This window comes from Cervus canadensis, chromosome 31 (genome assembly GCF_019320065.1).
Source record: "Cervus canadensis isolate Bull #8, Minnesota chromosome 31, ASM1932006v1, whole genome shotgun sequence".
NCBI classification, from domain to species: Eukaryota; Metazoa; Chordata; class Mammalia; order Artiodactyla; family Cervidae; genus Cervus; species Cervus canadensis.
This window is the reverse complement of record NC_057416.1, coordinates 1,263,547-1,287,210: the sequence shown is the minus strand read 5'-3', so window position 1 is coordinate 1,287,210 and position 23,664 is coordinate 1,263,547. Positions and strand designations below refer to the sequence as shown.

At 46.2% G+C, this 23,664-nt stretch overlaps 2 protein-coding genes and 1 long non-coding RNA gene across 5 annotated transcripts in view; 1 reads left to right on the top strand and 2 right to left on the bottom strand.

The window, feature by feature from the left end:
• Window positions 1–10,166, bottom strand: part of CLN8 (CLN8 transmembrane ER and ERGIC protein) — a 49,691-nt gene extending 39,525 nt beyond the window's left edge. Inside the window, exon 1 of the mRNA XM_043454421.1 lies at window positions 9,976–10,166. The gene's annotated coding sequence lies outside the window, so the exon portion shown is untranslated. The remainder of the gene's footprint in view (window positions 1–9,975) is intronic.
• A 6,418-nt stretch (window positions 10,167–16,584) lies between these two features.
• On the top strand, window positions 16,585–23,060 carry LOC122432549. 3 transcript variants are annotated; one of them, XR_006266871.1, is made up of 4 exons: window positions 16,585–20,996; window positions 21,659–21,835; window positions 22,256–22,320; window positions 22,650–23,060. It is a non-coding gene; the product is annotated as an uncharacterized LOC122432549 (long non-coding RNA). The 3 variants fall into 3 exon arrangements; XR_006266869.1 differs by lacking the exon at window positions 22,256–22,320; XR_006266870.1 differs by having other exon boundaries at window positions 22,256–23,060.
• Window positions 22,201–23,664, bottom strand: part of DLGAP2 (DLG associated protein 2) — a 590,155-nt gene continuing 588,691 nt past the window's right edge. Inside the window, exon 15 of the mRNA XM_043454559.1 lies at window positions 22,201–23,521. Within this exon, the coding sequence (XP_043310494.1) occupies window positions 23,303–23,521 (219 nt within the window). The 3' untranslated portion in view covers window positions 22,201–23,302. The remainder of the gene's footprint in view (window positions 23,522–23,664) is intronic.

The following is a 23,664-nucleotide window of genomic DNA, read 5'->3' as shown; positions in this document are numbered from 1 at the left end:
CAAAAAGAAAAACCCTTCTAAACTCCCCCCTAAAGACCAAAGCTTGTATAGTTAAAGAAACTGACCAAATGACTGTCAGGTTCATGTGGACTGGGAAATGTTCTATATTAAGTTGATACTAGTATTGTTTAAGCTTGCTGATCTAATTAATATAGGCATGCCATTAAAAGTAAAGTTCAATTACATGAGACTGAATTTACTGATAAACATGATTTATAACTTTATGACCTTAGAAAGAGGTGGCAAGAATACACGGAAGAACTGTACAGAAAAGATCTTCATGACCCAGATAACCACGATGGTGTGGTCACTCACTTAGAGCCAGACATCCTGAAATGTGAAGTCAAGTGGGCAGTTTTGGGAGGAGATTTTTATGAGCCCTGATTCTTATATCTTCCCATACCTAGAGAAACACTAACATCATTGATGGTGACAGCCACTTTGACTATTAAGAAAAAATCTATAGTTAAAGTAAAAATACAGTAGATATGGAAATAATTAGGTGACACTGAGGCAGAAATTGCTAGACAGTATAAGACTATGAGACCTCAGCTCCTTTTTAATTTCAATTTTTTTTCTCCTCTTAAGTAAGCATCTCACTCATTGTTCTAATTTCTAGGCATTCAGAGGAATGCCTCCCTGGTCTGGAGGGTCATAAAACATTCAGACCCAGTGTTAGGGGAAGCACACCCTGGCCAGGCTCTCTAGTAACCATTTGCATGACTTCTTTTATGACAGGAGGTCCTGGTAAGGAACTAATAAGCCACCACCAACCAGAAGAGTTCGGGAAAGGTCAAAAAGAGACAGCGCGTGTCCGTCCACCTCCCAGAATCCCTCTCACTAGCATCCGTCTTGGCTGAGCGATGTGTGCGTCACCAGTCAGAACGACTGGCCAAAGACAACCGGGAAACTAATCCATCACCATAACCGAGACTGGGAGCCACGTGGCAGAGCGGGTCTCCTGGTTTCCCCCACCCTGCTGCTCTCCGCCCGGGTGCCCTCTTCCAATAAAGTCTCTTGTTTTGTCAACACATGTCTCCTCGGACAATTCTTTTCTGAGTGTTAGACAAGAGCCCACTCCTGGGGCCCTGGAAGGGGGCCCCCCTCCTACAACACCAGGACAAGACAATCATAAACTGCTGTCCAATTTCTCAAGGGGAAAAAGAGTCCAAGAAGACCATTAGCTCTTACATATATTTGGTTCTTAAATAATGGGCTGGGGTCTAGAGAAAAGGTCAAGCGATGGTGTTGCAATGTCTGCAGAAACTGAGAAACTGAGGGTCCAAAAAAGCCATAAAAATGACAAACTGGGCACTGTGACATTCAAACTGATGGTCAAAAATGACACACATTAAAGTCGCAAGCCAATCAAAATTATACAGATCAATTCTAGTAAAGATATAAAACTGCTGTAATGCCCGCCTTTTGGGGCCCTTCACTCCCTCTCAGAATCTATGTTGAGAGCTTTGTATCTCTAGCCTTTAAAAATAAACTTTACCTGTGTGAGAGTTTGTGAGTTTGCAGAATTCATTCTTTGGCCCTGTAAATAGAATCAGTTTTCACATTTCAGTACCATGGTATGCTTGCAGACAAGTCCTTGAATTGTTAAGAACTCGAGTTTTCTGAGCTGTGTCAGACTTAGGATGCCATCAGCCATTCTAAAAACAAAGTCTGCTAGGAGCAGGTGATTAAACCTTACTTTTTAAAGTCTCTTCTTATAACTGTTACATGTTTGTGCTTAGTCACTCAGGCGTGTCTGACTCTTCGTGGCCCCATGGACTGTGGCCCGCCAGCTCCGCTGTCCATGGGATTCTCCAGGCATGAAAACTGGAGTGGGGTGCCGTTTCCTTCTCCAGAGTTATATGTTTAGACAATGAAATTGCTCTGGATCATATACTGCCAAGGAAAAAAACCACATGTGTAATGATGAATAGCCATATTAAAAGTTAAGACCTACTTAGATAAACCTAGACAACTGGCTACCTGGCTATAAGTCTCTTTGAAGTGTTAAATCTAAATTAGGCTTCAGGCTTAATTTTTTTCTATTTTGTCTATTAATGTTCCGGTTGTCTTTCTTCCAACTATTTCTGAGTCCAAATGGCTCCATTCCTTTGGACAGGATGACCCAAGTGCTGACCCTATTTGAACCACAGTCAAAATCGTCATCAAATGTAGCTTGGTTCTTACTCCTTCCTTGATCCCTAGTTACAATAACTCTTTCACTGATCCATGGCCTCTGTTTTTTTAAAAAAATATCTGTTAAGTTTTGTCTCCTCCAGATTACAACAGATTTACATCAAGATAATGATGATGCAGAGAGAAAGACCACTCCTCCCAACAGGTCTTGTAGGAATAACCACAAAAGTCACCCTGGGGCCACCTAAAACAGAGTGAGAGCTCTGTGACTCCAACTAGTTAGGGTCCATGGATTAAGGAACGGAACTCATACTTGCAAGTACCTAGTTAACTGGAGAAATTAAATCGTACCCTAACTATTGAGGGGCTCTTTAAATGCTCAAAATTAAAAAGCCAGCGTGGTAAAACCTTAAACTAGGGCTTCTAGGGGGAAGTTCAGGTCTCTCTGTCCTTGGGTTGTAAATGTTCTGTCTGACCTTCCTACTTTGTTCTGGTGTGTCTGTGTGTGTGTGTTTGTGTAAGGCCTATGAGAGATGTTTTTGCCTTCTTAATCATTTGCATCTCTGAGGAGCTATAGTTTATTGGTGGCCAAATGATGGATTCTTTGAAAATTAGAGAAACTAACAAATTATTAAATTTAGAGCATTTTCATTGTAAACAACAGTTTTGATGTTAAAACAAAAGTATAATACAGTTATAGTTAAAACAAAAGTATAAAACAAAAGTCAAATTAATCTAAGAACTTTTTCCTGAATGAGAAAAATTGGTTGAGCAAGCTTCATTGCGGCCTTCCCCTCAATGGACCTTACAGATGCTAATAAGAGCAATTAAGAATATCAACAAAAAACTTGGGGGGAAAAAGTCTAGCTATTATACCAATGAGGTAAAAAAAATTTTTTTAAAGGAGTTATGTAAAATGAATAAATAATTCTTTGTATGGCTATTTAGAATGGGTAAATAGACAAGATATGATACTACTACGCTATTGGAAAAGGTCAGTTTTCATTCCAATCCCAAAGAAAGTGTTAGTCACTCAGTTGTGCCCAACTCTTTGCAACCCAATGGACTGTAGCCCGCCGGGCTCCTCTGTCCATGGAATTCTCCAGGCAAGAATACTGGAGTGGGTTGCCCTGTCCTTCTCCAGGGTGTCTTCCTGACCCAGGGACTGAACCCAGGTCTCCTGCATTGCAGGCAGATTCTCTACCATTTGAGCCATCAGGGAAGCCCAATCCCAAAGAAGAGCAAAGCCAAAGAAAGTTCAAACTACTGCACAATTGCACTCATTTCACATACAATAGAAAGGTAATGCTCAAAATCCTGGGAGCTAGGCTTTAACAGTACATGAACTGAGAACTTTCAGATGTTCAAGCTGGATATAGAAAAGGCAGAGGGAACCAGAGATCAAACTGCCAACATCCGCTGGATCTTAGATAAAGCAAGGGAAGTCCAGAAAAACATCTACTTCTGCTTCATTGACTATGCTAAAGCCTTTGACTGTATGGATCACAACAAAGTGTGGAAAATTCTTAAAGAGATGGGAATACCAAACCACGTTACCTGTCTTCTGAGAAACCTGTATGCAGGTCAAGAAGCCACAGTTAGAACTGGACATGAAACAACAGACTGGTTCACAACTGGGAAAGGAGTATGTCAAGGCTGTATATTGTCACCCTGCGTATTCAACTTATATGCAGAGTACATCATGCGAAATGCCAGGATAGATGAAGCTCCAGCTGGAATCAAGACTGCCAGGAGAAATATCAATAACCTCAGATATGCAGATGATACCACCCTAATGGCAGAAATCGAAGAGGAATTAAAGAGCCTCTTGAAGAAGGTGAAAGAGGAGAGTGAAAAAGCTGGCTTAAATCTCGAAATTAAAAAAACTAAGACCATGGCATCTGGTCTAATCACTTCATGGCAAATAGATGGGGAAACATTGGAAACAGTGACAGACTTAATTTTCTTGGGCTCCAAAATACTGTGGATTGTGACTGCAGCCATGAAATTAAAGAGGCTTGCTCCTTGGAAGAAAAGCTATGATATTAAGAAAGCAGAGACATCACTGCGCACAAAGGTCCATCTTGTCAAAGCTATGGTTTTTCCAGTAGTCATGTTTGGCTGTGAGAGTTGGACCATAAAGAAAGCTGAGCACTGAAGCTGAGCTTTCGAACCTCGTTGTTGACGAAGCCTCTCAAGAGTCCCCTGGACTGCAAGATTAAACCAGTCAATCCTAAGGAAATCAACCCTGAATACTTATTGGAATGACTGATGCTGAAGCTGAAGCTCTAATACTTTGGCCATCTGACCCCAGGAGCTGACTTGGTAGATAGTGGCTCTAGGTTGGACATTTGCAATCAGCCAACCTCCTCTTTGCATTTCCTGAGGCAAGAGATAGGTGGGGTCCATCTGAGGAATTTACAGCTTCCTGTTTGTTCTCCAAAATGGAAGAAACAGTAGAATCAGGGTAAATAGGCAGTCTTGCAAACATCTCAAGGAAATCATGGCAAGGACAGAGAGGCAAAACCCTGTCTGAGTAAAAGATTAAGGGAACACCGTTTCCCCCTTTTTAGGATAAGGGAGACTCTATACAAGCACAAAAAGGCTTGCTGGAGTCAAAAGTCAGAGGATAGTGCCAGGCCATGGTGAGTCTTGCTCCTTCCAGAAGCCTTGCTTGGAGCTCCACCCTGGGGAAGGTCCTGAGACAAACTGGTGGGGTGGGGGGTGGAGAGGAGTAGACAAAGCAAGATTATTGGCCTGAGGGAAGACAAAGACCTGGAAACCGTCCCCTCGTGAAGGATTTAAATTTCCCAAAGGTGAGACTTTCTCTGAGCTCACCAGTAAACTTCTTTCTTTCCGCGTTACCTTCTGCCTCTTGACTGGGCAGGCAAGACTAGGGACCTTAACCCTAACTGCTGGCTCCTGTGGTCCAATGGTTAGGACTTCCGGTCGGGGAAACTAAGACCTTGCTTCCAGCTATGGCTCCCTGCTGCTTACTGCATCCCAAATCAGACTCCCCGGAAAAGACCCTGATGCTGGGAAAGACTGAAGGCAGGAGGAGAAGGGGGTGAGGGGCAGAGGACAAGATGGTTGGATGGCATCAACGACTCAACGGACATGAGTTTGAGCAAACTCTGGGAGGTGGTGAAGGACAGGGAAGCCTGATGTGCTGCAGTCCCTGAGGTCACAAGGAGTCCATTTGGACTGAGGGGTTGAACAACAACAGAGTTAATGAGCCGTGAGGAACCCCCTACTGGTCTCTAACATTAAAAGCTAAACAAGCCTGTTCTATTTACCCCAGTTTTAAGTTATTTAAGGGGCCAGAAAAATTTACATTGAGATACCTGACCAATTACTTTGGGACAGTTAGGCCAAAGGGCCTGACTTCCTGGGCTTTACCTGCCTGGGGATAGAAGAGCCTTATACACAGAAGTAGGTAAAATAGACAAGGAACAACAACAAAAACTTCTAAACTCTCTCAAAAGATCAAAGCTTGTTGATTGGATTCTTATGAAAACTAAAGTCAAAGGTATAGAAGTTGGTGGAATTTAGATAAATGTATATAAATTGGTATATTTAAATGGGCTTTATATAAGGTGGTTACAGCTCTTATTTAATTATATTATGGGAAAGACAAGGCATATAGATTGCCACTAAGGAAATATTAACTAAATGTGCTGAGGATACCAACAGTTACCTGAGTCATATAAAATAAGTAAACTGGGAATTAATAGGCAAGGGTTAATTTAAAAAAAATAGTGTTTTTGCTTTGGTTTAATTTATAAACTCAGAAAAGTCTTTGCTAAATGCCTTATACAAACCTTTGAAGACATGATAAATTAAAACTCGAAAGTTATAAAACAGAACTTTGTAAATTAAATATCAGTTTTATTAAAAATCTTGCCACTGATTTTAGTAACTTCAGGTGACAGAACTGTTCTTTGAAAAACTAAGCAACTGTCTTTGTCTTGCAAGTATGTAAACCAGAATATGAATACAGGCCTCTAGGAGCTGAGACTAAGCCCAGTTAAGCAGACAAGTCCTGGGAAATCAAGGAAAAAATGGCAGTTTTAAATCAAAACTGCTGAGAATGTTCCCTCAGCCAAACCTTATAGATAGTAAGCCTTAATCATCTGAACAAGCAACTTTAAGGTCTTCCAACTGTTTGTTAACTAGTAAGTTTATATTAACATTGTAACATCTGGTTCATAGTTAAAGCCATGAGATCTCATTTGCTTTTGTCTGTGTACACATTATACACATAAGATATCTCTACTTCTAAAAGATATTATTAGAATTGGACTTATAAAGAGCTCTATTTAATTTTAATATTCCAAGTTTGTTAACTACGTTGTACTCAAATCATCAACCATGCAGAAGGGCCAAGTCACAATCAGTAGGGAAGCTGCTTTTAGAAAGAGTGATTCCCATCTGGGGAATCCCCTCTGAACTGCACAGTGACAGAGGGACCCATTTTTCTGGACAAACTTAAGGAAATGTGCAAAATTTGGTCAATTATGCAACATTTCCATTGTTCTATTCCATTCCATCACCCCCAGTCTTCTGGGTTAGTGGAAAGGACAAATGGAACAATTAAAACTCAGCTGGCTAAAATGATGGATGCTTATCCCTTCCCTTGGCCTAAGGCCATTTCACTGGTTCTCTTCAACCTCAGAGCCATGCCTTTTGGCAAACATCATTTGTTTCCCTTTGAGATTATTACAGGGAGACCAAGGAGACTGGATGAACATGATCCTATATTACTTAAGGGAGATATTTTTGAAAGGGCTTAGCCAAAGTATTGACAAATCATTCTGAATTTGTTTCTGAAACTTACTATAGTAATCTATCCTCAAATGAAGATCAGATGCCCCATGACTTCAACCAGGAGATTATGTATATTAAAAAAGATATCATTCAAAGGACTCCCTCCAACCTAGATGGAAGGGCCCGTATTAGGTTCTTTTAACTATCTCATGTGCAGCCAAACTGAAGGGAATTGACTCTTGGATTGATATCTCCCACCTAAAAAGGGCTCCTGCACCATACTGGTCTATAGAGAGTACTGCTAACCTCAAACCCACCTTAAAACAACACTCTGATAATAAGGACACACCATCACTAGGATGAGAAGATGACATCAGAAGTAGACAGCTGACCCAAGTGACCCTGCACCTGACCTGTATGATTGTTCATAAGTTTTCTCCTTAGTTTTTTGAACTCTTGCACATGAATCAAACGTTTTTCTATCATGGGCATAATCTTATGCAAATTTTAGAAATCAATCAAATTGTTGGGTCAGTTACCTTTATCCAGTACTTCTGGTTTACCTTGATAGGTTTCTCTCCTCCAAAGCTCTGATTGGATGGCTCTTATAAAGTTTATTTTGGAAGAAAGAAATTATCGTTCTGTCTGGGCTGGTACTGACTTCACTAGATGGGACCCACTCACTTGGCCAATCAAACATACTTATTCTAACCCTGGCCATAAATATGAACTTCCCCTTAAGGTTACTCTAGCTCAGTCAGAACAAAGGCTAAATTGCAGTCAAAAAAAGTAAACTCTAGACTATTAGGAGGGACACTTCCTCAGTTCTGGAATGTATTTATCTGGCTAACACCAGGCTATGGTCATCTAAGCCTAGAGGCCCCCCTATGCTGGGAACAATTAAACCATACCAAAGATAATCAACCTAATAACACTAGAATATTAGGCTAGGTGCCTTATGAAAACTACCAATTTACCATTTCTCTTAAAGACGGTGATTGGTATGGAACAGATTGGGTCAGATGTCCAGAAATATACTGGCTGGCACCTAAAGGGACTCAATGGCTTTGTGGGTCCAATCTATGACCAACCAGGCTGGCCAGGAAGGTGTACTTTAGGATTCCCTTGGGCTCAAGGCCACTTATGTACAAACTCTGATGTGACTCCAGTAAATTTACCATCAATATGAGCCTGATGGACCAAGAGATCTGTATTTCACTGGTATGATCACTTAGCAGCTATTTTTGTGCCTTCAGTAGGATTGGAAAAAGTTATTTCTTACATTGAAGACTTAATAAAATTCACTCAAAAGACATTAAATGACAGCAACTAGGCTACTAGCCTACTAAATTCTGAGGTCTCTATGATGGGAAAAGCTGTATTACAAAATTGTATGGCCCTTGATGTTCTTACAGCATCTCAGGGAGGCAACTGTGCTATAATTCAAATTGAATGTGGTGCTTACCTACCAGATGAAGCCTCTGATGTAACACATTTAATGATGTGTTACATGAAAACTCAGATTGCTGCCTGATGAATCACTTCCTAGCCTTGGTGATCTTTTAGGAAGATGGTTTCGTTATGGAAGCTCATGACTTAAAATCCTACTTGTAATTTTAACAACATTATTAGCTGTTGTAATCTGTTTATTTTATAAGGTTAAACATCTTGAAAAACCAGATCATATTTATAATGTGGAATAATTGTAATAGTGTGATTCTAAGTATGGGAAGAGTCAACAAGGGAAATATCTCTTGGACCCTATTAGGTTAGAAGAAAGAGGATCCATAGAATCTTTTATTCTCTACCAATGGGCCTAATGGCTGGAAATTAACACCTAGAGTGACGTATCAATGCAGAACTTTCACCTGATTTGGAAGGAGTCTCCCAGCGCCCTGGGACAAAAACAAACAGTGGTCATGAAATGTCTCTCAATGTGGTCGAATTTCCGACCTTGGGGAGGGAATGTGAAATGAAATATTTTCTGCTCTCTGCTCTACCAGTAAACATGCCTCTTCCAAATGCAAATTTCTGAGCCCAGATGAAAGAAAGCCAGCTACTTGGAAGCCATCAGCTACTTTCTCCCCAGTAAGCACCAAAGAGCTGGGGGGAAGTGAGAGGCAGCCATTCCCACATCCGCAATCTCTTATGCTAAGCAGGGGATCAGCATGTGAGCAACAAGGAAAGCAGGAACGGCCCCAGATAGCTCAATACAAATGAAAGAAACGCCACCCTTAAGCAGGAATCTTCTTTGTCTTGAGGCTACAGAAATCGGCTACTAACCCAGGAACGTGTGGCCTCCCCCTGGCCTGCTGTGCCTGCAGCGGCCACACTATCTCTGCTCTCTGTTCTGAGTAAACTCACTCCTTTCCGCAGGGCCCTGCATCTGGACATCCTTTCCCACCCACCCTTGAACCACCTCGAGAACCCGCGCTTCATCCAGGCTACTGGGCACCTCCTGTGACAGGCTGGAGGCAGTGAAGACCTTTGGCTTTCCCAGAGATGTTTTCTCCTGATGCTTTAGAGACAGCCTTTGCACTCACAGGTCACCCTGCACGGGCTATCAGAACGGGCATCTGATTGCTCACCGTCCTGCCTCCCTGCTGCCTGGGCTCCTCACACCCCATCCCATCTCTGCACCTTCTCCCATGGTGCGCCCCTCCCACGTGCCATCCATCACCACCCTCATCCCCAGAACTTTTCATCTTCCCAAACGGACCCTCTCGCCCCTTGAAACACTCACTTCCTCTCAACCCCAGCCCCTGGCAAACACGGAACCTTAAAGTAATTTTGATTTGTGATAAAACTGCTGGGTGCACCAGCTCCGCACCCCAGAGGGAAGCGCCAGCAAGACCGCTTTGGGGGTGGAGGGTGGGGGGGTACCGGGAGCAAGAGGGAGGGCGGCAAGGAAACGCCAGTATTTGGAAAGAGCCCCCCCGCCCCCGCCCCCCGCCCAGGGGCGTGCAGGCCTGCTGGGGGCTGATGGGCTCACCCCCAGCTCCCCGTGAAGAGCCGGCCCGGGGTTGGGGGGACAGGAAGCACGTTAGCGGGCCCCTCCTGCGCCCCCAGTACCTTCTGGTCCCGCCTTCTTTGTTTGCACCCACCCCTCTGTGCCCGACGTCCTGCAGGCTGCCTGCGGCCCCACCCGTGGCTGCTCCCCATTCACCGGCTCAGCGCCCTAGGCGCTTCCCGGAGCTTCACGTCTTCGGTTGGCTTCTGCGGAGTCGTTTCTCTCTCTTCTCGAGGGACCCCAGTTCTGGGAGTGTTCAATCTGCTCTCCTCTCTGCCCCACATCCTCTTTTCTCCCGTGTCTCCCTTTCTATAAATTCCTCTCCTCTGTGATGTATGATCTGCTTTGAGGTCTCAGTTTGGGTCATGACATGTTTTCTTTCTAGAATTTCTAGTTCCACATATATGATTTTCACTTCTCTAGTGAGACTCCATCTGCTCTGAACACAGAATCACGTGGATTTTTAGGGAACATATCTCCTAACTCTGACTTCCGGAATTCCCATGGAACTGTTTCTAGTGTCTGTTCTTATCTCCTGGGTTTTGGTAACTTCTCCTGTTATTATCTCTGCCAGCAGGTTTTAACCAGGTGCTGATTATTGCACCTAAAGACACTGCAGAGACGATGTGAGCATCTGGCTGTATTTTCTTTAACTCTTGGCCGGCCTGTGGGTTGGGCAAATCCTTTGAATCCAGTCAGGGGCTGGGTTTGGGGTTTTTGTTTTTGGTAAGCCGCCTCTAAATCAGACAGTGAATGGTGCATATGTTTTGTGTTTACAGTGGTGAGTTGGACATTACTTTGTACACTTGCTTCAAACTGACTAGAGAAATGTGAGATGAATGTTCGGAGATGAACATTCTGAAGCTGTGGTAGCAAGTCAGTGGTAACAATTCAGCCCTGGTTGCAGTGTCAGAGCCCTGGGGGAGGGGGTGTGGGGTGGGGAAGTGTGTGTGTGCGCGCGCGCACATGTGTGTGCAGGCTCTCAGATGGTGGGGAGGACGTTTTGGGGGGCAAGGCTTCAGGACCAGCTGTGGGGGTGAGCTGAGCACCAGCAAGGGGGGCCACACGCAGCTTTGTCACCTCCCTTACTTTAAGGCCCAGCACAATTCCTCACGAGTTTTGATTTTTCCTCTGTTACACGAACAAAGCAACTGCATTAGAAGGCGAAAAGCTCCCTGTTAACCTCCTGCCCTGAGACCAGCGTGGGCTATGGTGCAGCAGGGCTGGTGTTCTTATTCCTTTTCTCATTTTGTGCCTAATCACTCCCTCTTTCTCTATTTCCTTTCTTCCCTAGTGTGTAGAATGATTAGGACATTTGAAACATAAATGTGAACTTGAAATCATAAAATAGTTCGAGATAAAACAAGGATTAAATCTGAAATACGTAACCCAAAGCTACGGATGTCCTTGCTAATCCAACATGGGCTTCGCTTCTCCTGTTAGATCAGACAACTGCTGATTTATATAGGGAATATAAATCTCATTTCCTGCTCCCAGAGTGAGGGTAACTTTGTGACAGCTTGTCTCAGACTGTTTACATGTTGAAGTGTAACACTGTTTCACCAATCCCTGTTTGTTCAACATCCTTGAACAAAGATCAATATAAAAATGACCCTGGCTTTCCCTGTTTAACTTCAAGTTTATCAGTTTAACCTCAATGCTTACAGCTGAGCCCTGGGTGGGGGCTACTGCCCTCTGGTGGACTATCATTGCAATGCTCTTCACCTTTTTTGCTCAGTCGTTCATTGCTCAGTCAAACCCCAAGGACTGTAGCACCCCAGGCCTCCCTGTCTTTCACCAACTCCCAGAGTTTGCTCAAACTCATGTTTATTGAGTTAGTGATGCCATTCAACCATCTCATCCTCTGTTGTCCCCTTCTCCTCCTGCCTTCAATCTTTCCCAGCATCAGGGTCTCTTCTAATGAGTCAGCTCTTCGTTATCATTATGATCTGGTGAATCCAGCTCCATCTGCCTGCAGCCAAAAATACCCCTGTAGCCCTCTCTACCATGACGTGTTGTTGCTCAAGTTGCTGGCCCTGGGCAGCTCCTTATTATGCATAAATATGCAAAGCAGATTTGCTGGGCCTGGGCTACTTAATTCAAATGAAGGCGCCTGTCCTGTCTCTTCGTGGCTATCATGGAGGGCGTAGCTTTGGTGTGTGTAGGCAACTGCTAAGCTCAAACACCAGGCCCCTGCCTCAGCCCTGGATGCCTCATCGTCCCGTTTCAAGTGGAGATGACCTGACACTATTTCCTGCAGAAACTGCTGTGGGGGTGAGGGCTGCAGGAGGTTAAACCACTTTCTGTGGTTTAATATCTTACAAAACTGCTTTCTTCTTTGAGTACAGTTAAAACAAGCTCTCACTGAAGTGAAAGTCGCTCAAGTCATATCCAACTCTTTGCGAACCCACGGACTATAGAGTCCATGGAATTCTCCAGGCCAGAATACTGGAGTGGGTAGCCTTTCCCTTCTCCAGGGGATCTTCCCAACCTAGGGATTGAACCCAGGTCTCCCGCATTGCAGGCGGATTCTTTACCAGCTGAGCCGCCAGGGAAGTCCAAGAATACTGGAGTGGGTAGTTAACCTTCTGCAGTGGATCTTCCTGACCCAGGAATCGAGCTGGGGTCTCCTGCATTGCAGGCAGACTCCTTACCAACTGAGCTATCAGGGAAGCTCTTACTAGAGCTAAACATTTGAATTTTCCCTTAAGTTTTTACAGAATTACTATATCCAATATCCTTAGTGAGCGAAGGATCACCTAGAAAGGCTGGAGGTGGAGAATTTGGGGAAGGGCACCACAGAAGGTCAGAGACCCCTGACAATGAGATTCTAATGTTGGTGAAGAAAAGTCACCTGTGAGCACAGGGACTCGGTCCGGGGCACTCTCTCAGCTACGTGGTGCGGAGGGGGGCCTTGCCGGCTCAGCCAGCGGACCCCGCCTGTCCAGACTCTCCTGTGGCTCAGATCACGTGGCCCAGCAGACTTGACCTTGCTGTGACCACAGGAAGGAACTCACGGGGAAAAGTGTGGTTTGACACAGAAAACAGGAAATGGGATAACCCCCCCTGTTGCCAAATGACCTCAGCATGTACACCGAGTGTCTTGTTTCAGAAGGACACTCACAGGCGTGAAGGCGCCCTGGGGACCAGCCGTGCCCCGCCCTCACTGTGTTGGGTGTGCCAAGACAACGATGCCCACTGCCGCTTCCGGGGCCATCACTCAGGGCCCGGCCCGCTGTCCAAGGCCTCCAGGGTGAGGCATGGTCTCCTACGTGCCCAGGGCTTCCCTCTTGCGCTGTTGATGAGCCCAGGCCCCCCACTCACTGTCCCCAGCTGTGCATCCCGCGCCGCACACACAGCCTCCACCCGCAGCCCCGCATGGCCCCTCAGAAGGTGGTGATGGGCACCCCAGTGCCCGCGCATCTCCTGCGTGGGAGTAACGGGCTTTCCTAACCCAGAAGCCTCTCATTTGACCAGCAACACCAAACCAGCAACAGGCTAGCTGCCAGCCTGTTGGCAAAGTAAAGGAAAATCCGTGGCCTGCAGCTGAGCATAAGGCCCAGGTCCATGACTTTCTCTCTCTCTCTCTTTTTTTTTTTTTGACTTTCTCTCTTTTAAACTGAATCTCCAAAAAAATAAATAAATAAATAAATAAATAAATAAACTGAATCTCCAGCTCAGTGCCCAGGGTGGAAATGTGGTGCTGACACGGGCGGAAAGGACTCCAGCTCCCAAGCAGGCTGGAGGCTTCCTGCAGGGACTGCCTGGGGAGAGCCTGGGGCGCAGAGGGGGAAGGGGCCGGAGGACCTGGGCTGGAGAGGGGAGGCCCCTGGGGGTCTCTCAGCACCGGAGTGTCTGTCGCCAGGCCGGACCCTGGGGGCCAAGTCCCCGTGTTTTGAATGTGCTCTGCATTGTCACTGAATCACGGCTTTGCACAGCTTGCTGTGGGTATAAAATTGAATTTTTCACACTCAACCGTAGAAGACCATAACAGTGTAATGAGATGGTTTGGAAATGGATTTTCATGGGCTCTGGACTCTAATTGTTTGGGGGAAATCCATCAGTGGATTCTAAAGCGCCACAGAAGTCTAGGGAGCACTCCTAGGAACTCAAGGGTGTTACTTGTCTGGGGCCACAGCTTGAAGCTTTGAAAACCTTCGCTGCTTTCTTGACGCAGCATCTTTTTCTGCCTTTCGCCTTAATTACAAAGAAAGTAACAATTATCTGAACATATTAAGGGATGATAACTTAAGAGCTCATGAAACAAAAATAAACAAAAATAAGGGTGCAGAAATCTTTCCAATGTTCTACTTTTCACAAGGCAACTCATTTAAAACTTCAAATAATGGAAAACAAGCTGAAAACATCTAAACTGTGGCATCTGACTTTTCGAGTCATTGCTTCCTGCTTTCATGCTTTAGTTTATAGGCTATTTGGGGAACATTTTGGTTTACAGAAAAATCGAGTGGAGTTTAAAGTAAGGAGCTCACGTGTAGCTTTTCACTGCTCCTCCCAGCTCCCCAGCTGCTCACATCCTCATGGACGTGGTACATCTGTCACAACTGATGAACCAATAATCACTGCATCGAAAATGAATGCCACACAACTTTTCATACACTTTAATTGAGCCCTGGGAAAACTGCTAAACCACATGTGGCTAAAGGCGAAAGTTTTTAATGAAATGCCAAGTGAATAAAAGCTTTCATGGAAGGATTATAGGATTAAAAAAGAAAAATGTATAAAGCTTTCTTTTTGTTTAGGTGTGTTAGAAAGAAAGGGTGATGATATAATTTATGAGAAAGGAGGTGAAGAGATACAGTGGAGCAGAGACTCTCTCTTCAGTAAGGGTGTGGGGAAAACTGCACAGCTACATGTAAAAGAATGAAATTATTAATAGAACATTACCTAACGCCACACACAAATACAAACTCAAAATGCAAGACCAGACACTATAAACCTCTCAGAGGAAAATATAGGCAGAACACTCTGTGACATAAATAGCAGCAATATCTTTTTTGATCCACCTTCTACAGTAATGAAAATAAAAACAAAATAAACAAATGGGACCTAATCAAACTTAAAAGCTTTTGAACAGCCAAGAAGTCATAAAACAAAAAGACAACCCACAGAATGGGGTTGGGAGAAAATATTTGCAAACAAAGTGACCGACAAGAGATTAATCTCCAGAATATACTGACAGCTCATGCAGCTCGATATAAAAAAAAAAAAAACCCAATCAAAAAAAAATGCACAGAAGATCGAAATAGAGATTTCTCCAAAGAAGACATAAGGAGGACCAAAAAGCGCATGAAAAGAAGCTCAGCATCACTCATTTATCAGAGAAATGCAAATCAAAACCGCAATGAGGTATCACCTCACACCTGTCAGAATAGCCATCATCAAAAATTCAACAACCAACCCTGGAGAGGGTGTGTAATAAAGGGAACCCTCCTGCACTGTTGACAGGAATGTAAACTGGCACAGCTACTACGGAGAACAGTATGGAGGCTCCTCTAAAAACTAAAAATTGAATTACCATATGACCTAGCAATCCCACTCCTGGACATATATTCAGAGAAAACCATAATTTGAAAATATACATGTAACCCAATGTTCACTGCAGCACTATTAAAATAGCCAAGACATGGAAGCAGTCTAAATGCCTGTCAACAGACACATGGGTAAGTAAGATGTAGCACATACACAGCGCAACATCACTCAGTCATTAAAAGAACGAAGTAACGCCGTCTGCAGCAACATGGATGCCCCTGGAGAATGACGTCGGACAAAGACAAGTGTCATATGATCCTGCTTACATGTGGAATTTAAAAAAACGGTGGAAATGAACTTATTTACAAAACAGAAAGAGAGTCACAGATGGAGAAAAGAAACTTATGGTTACCAGAAACATAATGGGGGAGGGGTAAACTGGGAGACTGGACTTGATATACGCACACTACTATAATCAAAGCGGATAATAAGGACCCACCGTCTAGCACGGGGAACTCTACACAGTACTCTGCCATGACCTCTAACAGAATGGACTCCAAAGAGGACATACGTGCATATGCATAACTGATTCACTTTGCTGTACGCAGAAACTAACGCTACATTGCCAATCAACTATACTCCAAATAAAAATTAATCTTGGAAGAAGAGAAAGCAGTAGGGTGAGTGAAGGCTGAAGCAGCAGGTCTGGGTGCTCATTTAGAAGCGGCGTCTCACAACTGAAGACGCTCGCACCCTGCTCGTTCTCAGGTGAGCTGCAGGGATCCGTACTGGGCCGGCTTCTCCGTCAGCCCCTCGCCCAGAACCCCCGAACCTCAGCAGGGGTTCTCATCCCCGCACAGCCCGCGACCCGCGCACCCGGCCGGAGGCGCTCCGCCCGCCGCGCGGACTCACCTGGGGACGCGCGGAGGCCGGCGGGCGGCCTGGGAAGCTCAGGCAGCGCTGTCGGCGCTCCGGGGGGCCCGCGGGCCGGGGGCGCCAGGCGGAGCTCCGGGGGGGCCGGCAGGTGGAGGCCCCGGTCGCAGCGCTGACGGCGAGGGGCCGCCTTCCGGGCCTCGGCCTCCCCGCGCGGAGCCGCGGACCCGCCCGCGCCCTGCCGGCCGCTGCTCCTGCCCCTCCAGGGAACCTAAAACGAGCACCGACTAAGTACCGCCAGATTGATTCGTTTGAAACTCGTTTTAATCTGTGCCATTTTCGCGTACATTTGAAACCTGTTGCCTTAATAAACGTCCGATTCTTTTCAGCGGATAGAGGAGCTGACGCTGTTCCAACAAGTAAATATATATCCTGAGGGGAAGGGTGCAGTTTTCTGGATAAAACTCTTTGGTCTATATAAAGATTCTGAGTTTAAAAATCACACGAGGATTCACTCCAATGAAAAGTAAACATTCCTTTTCTCGAAAAATTTAATTGCAGAACTATTTACAGGAGGTGAACATCAGCAGTACAGAAATCAGATGAGAGAGGCATTATCCTAGAAGAAGTCAGGAAAGAGTGAAAAAAGAGTCAGGAGAGAAAAGAACCCAAGGAACACAATCCTTCAATGCCCTGAAGTGATGACCAACATCTGATCAGAACTTATCCACAAAAAGGAAGAGAGCGTGGTGTGGACTGCGCCCTGTACATTCAGAGTAGGTGTCCTGCATGCTACTGAAGAGAACTTATCAAAAGAACCAGAAAAGCATGAGAAAGAGAATTCCTAAAATAGTTTAATTCCAGGGAAGAGTGATTCTGTACAGATGTAGAATATTTGGCGCTCTGTGGTTGATATGATTCCATATGTATATATATCTATATATATATTTATATACTTTTTTTTAAAACGTTAACTAAACCAGCTAGTTTCCTGGTTCTAACATCCCTTGAATTTCTGTAGGAGGCATTTCCTTTAGTCCTTAGGCCACAGCTGGGTGTTTTGGCACGTGACGTGGGGGGTGGGCGTGTGGACTGCTCTCCGGGCAGGGAGGACCCGTACGGAGGGGACAGCATTTGGAAATCAGAGTTCGAAAGTAGCCTGGGGTTCACTACTGGCGAGGGGAAACTTTTAGAATTTGGTAAACCAGGTGTAAAGTGAAGGGAGAGAGACGGACGTGCTGAGCCCTTTAAAGTGATGTGATCATGGCAAAGCGACGGGCTGGGCCGTGGGGGCGGGGCGGGGCGGGGCGGGGCCCGAAGGGCAGGGGCGTGGCCTCCAGGAGGGGGCGCCACAAACGGCCGCGGGGTCCCTGCTTCCCTGTCGCCCGAACAGACCGACCTCTCGTCTCGTCTGCTGGACAGACGGAACCGTGTACACACACTGCAGAGACCGGTCCTTCCTCACTGAGGACGTGAAAGCGCGCGTTTCCAAGGCTTTCAGGTTCGGAATAAGCACCCATGATGAAGAGTCACATAAAATCTAAGAAAGTAGGGAGGTAAACCCCTGTTGTTTCTCTCTGTGTGTATACAAAATCTTTTAAAAAGTAGTGTTGTGGTAGGTAACTAACATTTCCTCTGCAAGGAAGTCAGCTCCAAGAGTTTAGATTGAAACTTGAAATAATTCTTTTTAACGCTGGATCAGAACGCCAGGGTTACGACAGCAACCGGGAAAATCACGGGGATTTCGCGATGCTTGAAGGATGAAAAGATGGCGGCTGCTCGGAGCGCTCTGCCGGACCACCTGGCCTTCTCCGAGGTACAGAGGGGTCAGGACGCGCGGCCAGGGCCGGGCGAGGCGGTGGCGCCCTCACTAGCCTCCGGCGATTCCGGTCAGGTCGTCTAATTCCGCCCCTGGCACGGTCCCACATGCTGTTTTCTGCTTCCAAATTGTTTTTTCTTTGTCGCTTTCCTGTTTCACTTAAGACCTTGTCATTTCCCCTGAGATGCAGGTGTGCCCAAGCAATGGTGATAACACAGTCTCATTCTGGGGGGTGCCTGGCCCTTGTTCAGGGAAACATTCAGAAACGCTTGCTGTCCAAGCCGGAGAAAATGGAGAAAGGTCCTCTCAGGGCTCTCTCCACTTCCAGGCCCTCAAGAAGCTCGTGATCGCCTCCTGCTGGGCCCAGACAGCCTTCCCAGGAGGGGACCGCTGAGCCTGGTACTCAGGATCTGACTGGATTCCACATGCATCCCACACAGAGCAGGTGGGACCCGCTTTATCAAGAATGGGGACACTTTCACAACCAGCTCAGAAGATGTCAGGGCCATCAGTCTTACACAGAATGTCAGTGAGGGCGACAGGAACAGGAGAGACGGGAACACAGAGTCAAGACAAGTTGTGGATGATGTAGGAACAGAAGCCAGGCTGCTCCGCCAGCCGACTGGAGATTCCCAGGTTTCTCTTTCGACTGCAGGACCCTCTGCAGCCACTCTGTGCTAAAGGGCACTTCCTCAAGTGTGAAAGGGCACCTCTCCCAGCATCGTGTCCACTACCCACATTTACTGCAACTCTGAACGGAGTAAAGTGACAAGGTGGAGCTCTTGCTGTGAAGGCGCAGGGCTCTGATGTGACCCGGTGCCAAGCGTGGAGGACAGACAGTGCAGGGGAGGCTGACAGGGCCACGCCCGTTGCTCTAGCCCCGGTGGTGAGAATGTTCCGCTAACCAGCAGCAGCTATAGTCTCGGTCACTTATATTTGAGGTTTTCTATTTTATTTTCGAATTTTGGAACAGTGTCTTTAACCAAAACTTTCAAACAAGTGTAAACAAATATGCAGATTAAAACAAAGGAGACTCTCAAGGTGTTCCAAGCGGCTGGTGTTTGAAAACCAGTGTCTCCAACTACCTGATTCATATGTTAAATATGCAAAAAAAAGAAAAAAAAAATCCAGCAGTTCAGGCTTTGAGAAGAAGGGAGGTGCCTGAGAAACATGTGGGGTTAAAGGCGTGTGTGGAGCCATCTGGTTGATGTTGGGCGTGTGGCAGGAAGGTGCCGCTTCTCAGAACGGCAGGAGGCCCACGTCCCACGCCCTCCGCAGGCTGACCCGTCGGGGCCACCTTTCTGCACCCTCGGTGGGACACGCCCCTGCCCCGTGGCCAAGGTTTGCAGGGCCTCCATTCCCCTGGACTGGGCGCTGGCAACTGATTCCAGACTGCACGTGGGGCCTTCGGGAGTGGACAGGAGTCTGGAGGAGCTGAGGTTCTCCAGCCAAAGCAGCTCAAGCCTTGGCTGGGTCTCCCGGGATGCTCCTCGGAGCGCTCACGGTCCCTGTGACTGGACCCAGGTACTGCTGAGAGCAGAGGGTTTCTCGCAGGGCCTTCCCCTTTCTCCTGCTTCTTACGCGTCACCGGATGCTTCGGCCCAAACCAGGCAGCTGCTCTAAACAGCTGTCCTCGGTGCCCCTGCAGGCACTTGGACTGGATGTCTGCGCCATGCCTTTCCTTCCCAGGAAAGTCCATCCTGGATCTGGCTGAAGACCTGCGTGAAAGTGCAGTGTGGGGTCTTCCAGTGAAGGTGATGGAGAGGTGACTGCCCCATGCAGACTTGGGAAGGGTTGAACAGGAACACAGACCCCCAAAGAAACATCCCAGCCCCACATCTGTGGGCCCTGGATGGTGCTGTCTTCTGGCCATAAATTTGGTCACTTCTATCTCTAGGCATCAGCAGGGACAGTCTCTACTTGCAAGGTCACTGACTTGGTGGTTATTTTTGTTTAAAGAGGGAATCATCAATATAGACTGATCTTTTTTCCTAATCATACACTTTCCTATTTAATGCTGGACGTCTTTAGTATCGACTTTGAGGTGAATACATCAACAACATTTCCTTTTAAACAAAAATGTAATTTTTTGGTATCATACCACAGTTCAACTCTTCATCCCCCATTCTAGGATGGTCCCATCAATTTGCTGAGAAACAGTGGTAACAACTGTCACTAACCGCTCTCATGTTAAAGATAACTATAACCAATGAAGATGTATGAGATGAATTACATTGAAAGCGCACTTGTGAACAAGTGAGACTTGCCTTTTCTGGGTTTTGTTAAACACTAGGACCCTGTTTATCATACTTGTGTTCTGATTTGGAAAGTCACGCAGGGCCGTCAGCACGGCAACAGCAACATGTTGGTCGTGAGGAAAATGGTTCTAAAGGGCACCTGGTTATGATGGTTACAGGCGTTATCTCCAGGGAAGGGAAGTGTGTGATCACAGAGAACGTGGCACTTCCTTTCCATCACAAATGTGCCTAGAATGCGGTGTGTTATCATTTTCAACCAGATTCTCAATCCTGAAGATCATCTTTTGCTAAATTGCATCCAGGATGTGATGAAATGGTCACAGAGTAGCTATGTGCTCTGTGTCTGTAGGAGTGACTGTAAGAGTTCGTGTGATGCAGGAACACAAGTATTATAAACAGTTTTATTTCTCTTTACATGTACAACGTGTAAACATGGCTTATCGTCTGCCTTTCATGACGGGATGTCACCACGAGAACGGCTGTATTGCACTTGGTCGTGTCCCACACACGGTGACACTCATCAGACGCCGCCGCACGCACACCGCCCCTCCCCCCACAACCTTCTTTGGAAAAACGTGGATCAAGTAGGGGATCGGACACGCGCCCCACCTCCAACCAACAACCGACGTCAAGTTTAGTTTAGGTGAATCTGCTCACCTACGGATGGTTCAGGTCAAGATTTTGGCGGGGGGGGGTGGTTAAGATTTAAAAAAAAGAGTATACAAAACATAAAAACATTAATCCAAATTCAGTGAGTATTTTTAAGTCAGGATCAGAGAATCTGGGATCTAGAATCATTGTTGTCTAATCTTATAGTTGGTTGATAGCCATTTTGTACAAGTTCAAGGAAATGAGATAAAACCCATCAGCTTCCAGGTGAGGCACACCTGAGGAGGCTGCAAGCACATATGCATTTTACATCTCCCCTTGTCAGGGAGTCACACCCAATTTCCTGTGGTTATTTCTAGAGAGCTGTTCGTCTTAATAACACATCATGTTTAAAGTCTAAAATGCTAATGCTTGCAAATACATTTGTCTTTAACAGAGTATACTAAATATAGGAAGAAGCATCATTATTGTATACTACTCAGGATTTAGGTATTTATTTAGGTAGAAAAAAATGCTTAGAATACTCTGGGGAAATAGGGCTCATTTATAGAAGAATATTTCAGGGATTTTTTTTTTTTTTTGCATTTTTCAAGGATATACATTCGTACTGATTTTTGCTTCCAAATATATTTTAAGGCTGTTTGGTAAAATATATACCAGATATGAGGTTCCATTTACAGGGTTTTGTTCTTACAGGGACTTCTTAACTACTCAGCTTTAAAAAAGTAAAACTGTGAAGCTACACATGCTTTGCCATCACCTGCGCTCCTACGAACCCCGTGCTTCATGGAATGTGGACTATGAGGAAAAGAAACGCTGCAGGCGGCAGGCGCCTGCCTGTGCAAGGACGTCACCGGAGCTCTCACACGCGAGGTGTGGAGGGCGGTGTGTCTTAAAGTGCGAGTCAAATGGGAAAACAAAGTGCTACGGAGGGGGGTCTGTGCTGCTGGGCTGGGGGCCCGCACTCCCGGGCACACGGCGTCCCGCGGAAACGCTGTGGCCCCTGCTTTTACCTGGAGTCACAGCGAGGACTCTAGTCTGGGGTCAAGTGGGTAAGTCCACGGGCGCTTCCTTTGAGGTGGTGTCTCAACAGACACACAACCATCCAGTTGGAACAATGGTCCCGGCATCTAAATTTAACGAGATGAATGGAAAACCTTCCATTAGAGACCTTCCTATTTTTCTCTGTGCCAATCAGAATCATGAAAACAAATTACTTTTCTGAAAGTCCACAGCTGGAAATCACAATGTGACCTTCTTTTTTTTTTTTTTTTTTTGTCATGTCGAAAACAGGCAAGAAATATATTCTGGACTTCACCTGTACTGCATAGGACAAAAGAATTCTGGAAAAATACAATGTAAACCACATTTCTTCTTTACCATTTAAACTGAGATATACTTACCACACACATTCATATTTCTTAAACTTTTTACAGCATTACAACTGTCATTTTAAACAAGCAAACTTTTTTTGTTTTGTTTTGTTTTTTAAGGATACCCTGGAAAGTCAACTGATAGAGCATTTGAGAATATATATACATCTATAAAAAAAAAATCACATGGAGCATAAAGGGTGAAACTTAAAGACAGAACTGTGGGTGATAGTTTAAGTTACAAAGGGATAAAAAATAAACGACTCTTTTATCTGATTAAGGACAACCGTGTTCTCTTTCTACCCCTGCTACAGAAGAGTCAGCCTCTCTTAAGACTCTGTTTCCGTCTGTCTCTCCCTGTGTGGACGGATATTCAGCTGACTTCTGGCCGTGGAGATGCTGTGCTGAGTTTGGGGGCGCAGAGGTGGACTTCCACCCCAGGTTCCCAGAGAAGCGCGAGGCGGGGAGCTTGGTGGCTGCAGAGACGATTCCTCATCACCATGGACTTGGCACAGGAACCATGTGAGGGGTCGCCGGGTTCAGGGCACAGGGACCCCAGGCCGCGGGGTGGGGGTCTTCCTTTCCTGCACTCAAGCTGTAGCACCTTCTCTTGGGGTATCTAATGCCTTGAGAGTGCTGAGACACACCCTTTCACAGTTGTTTGTTATTCTCGCCTCTAATATCACACGATTTATAAAAATATAAATAAGAAAGTGTGAACTGGGTTCCATCTCGAGCGGTTTCCTCGACCCCCTCTGGGAGCAGAGGGGTGCGTCAGGGGTCCCCACGCCGCTCCGGCCCGGGGGTGGGCATCCGGGCTGTCTGGGAGAAGTCGCTGTGGCCGCGAGCTCGGACGTCCTGGCGCTCCAGGGTGTTTATGGCACAAACATGACGGCGGGGCGGACTCACTGGAGGAATGAGACGGGAGTGACGAGGGGATGGCGCTCGGCACGGCTAAGGCCCGGCCCTAGAGCCGCGTCTGGGCCTCGGGGATGTAGATCTCGATGCTGTCAGCCCGCTCGCTGGCAGAGCTCTGGCGGAAGGACGCCGCCCTCTTGGCCGCTGCCAGCCGCCTCCGCGCCTCCTGCCGCTGTCTGTCCGGCAGGTCCAGAGACTTCTCTCTCGTGATGGGGAGTTTCCCTCTGGGGGGCTTCTTTGGTATTGGAGGGGGGACCTTTCTTTCTTCCTGAAAAGCATCACAGGTCAAGAGTGGGGGTCAGAGCAGCCTGGCGCTCCCCACCACCCACCCCCGCCCACCCCTGCGGGGCTGCACCCTACCCGCCAGGCTCGCGGTGCCGCCCAGCTCCCGGGGCAGGAAGCCTCTGTGCA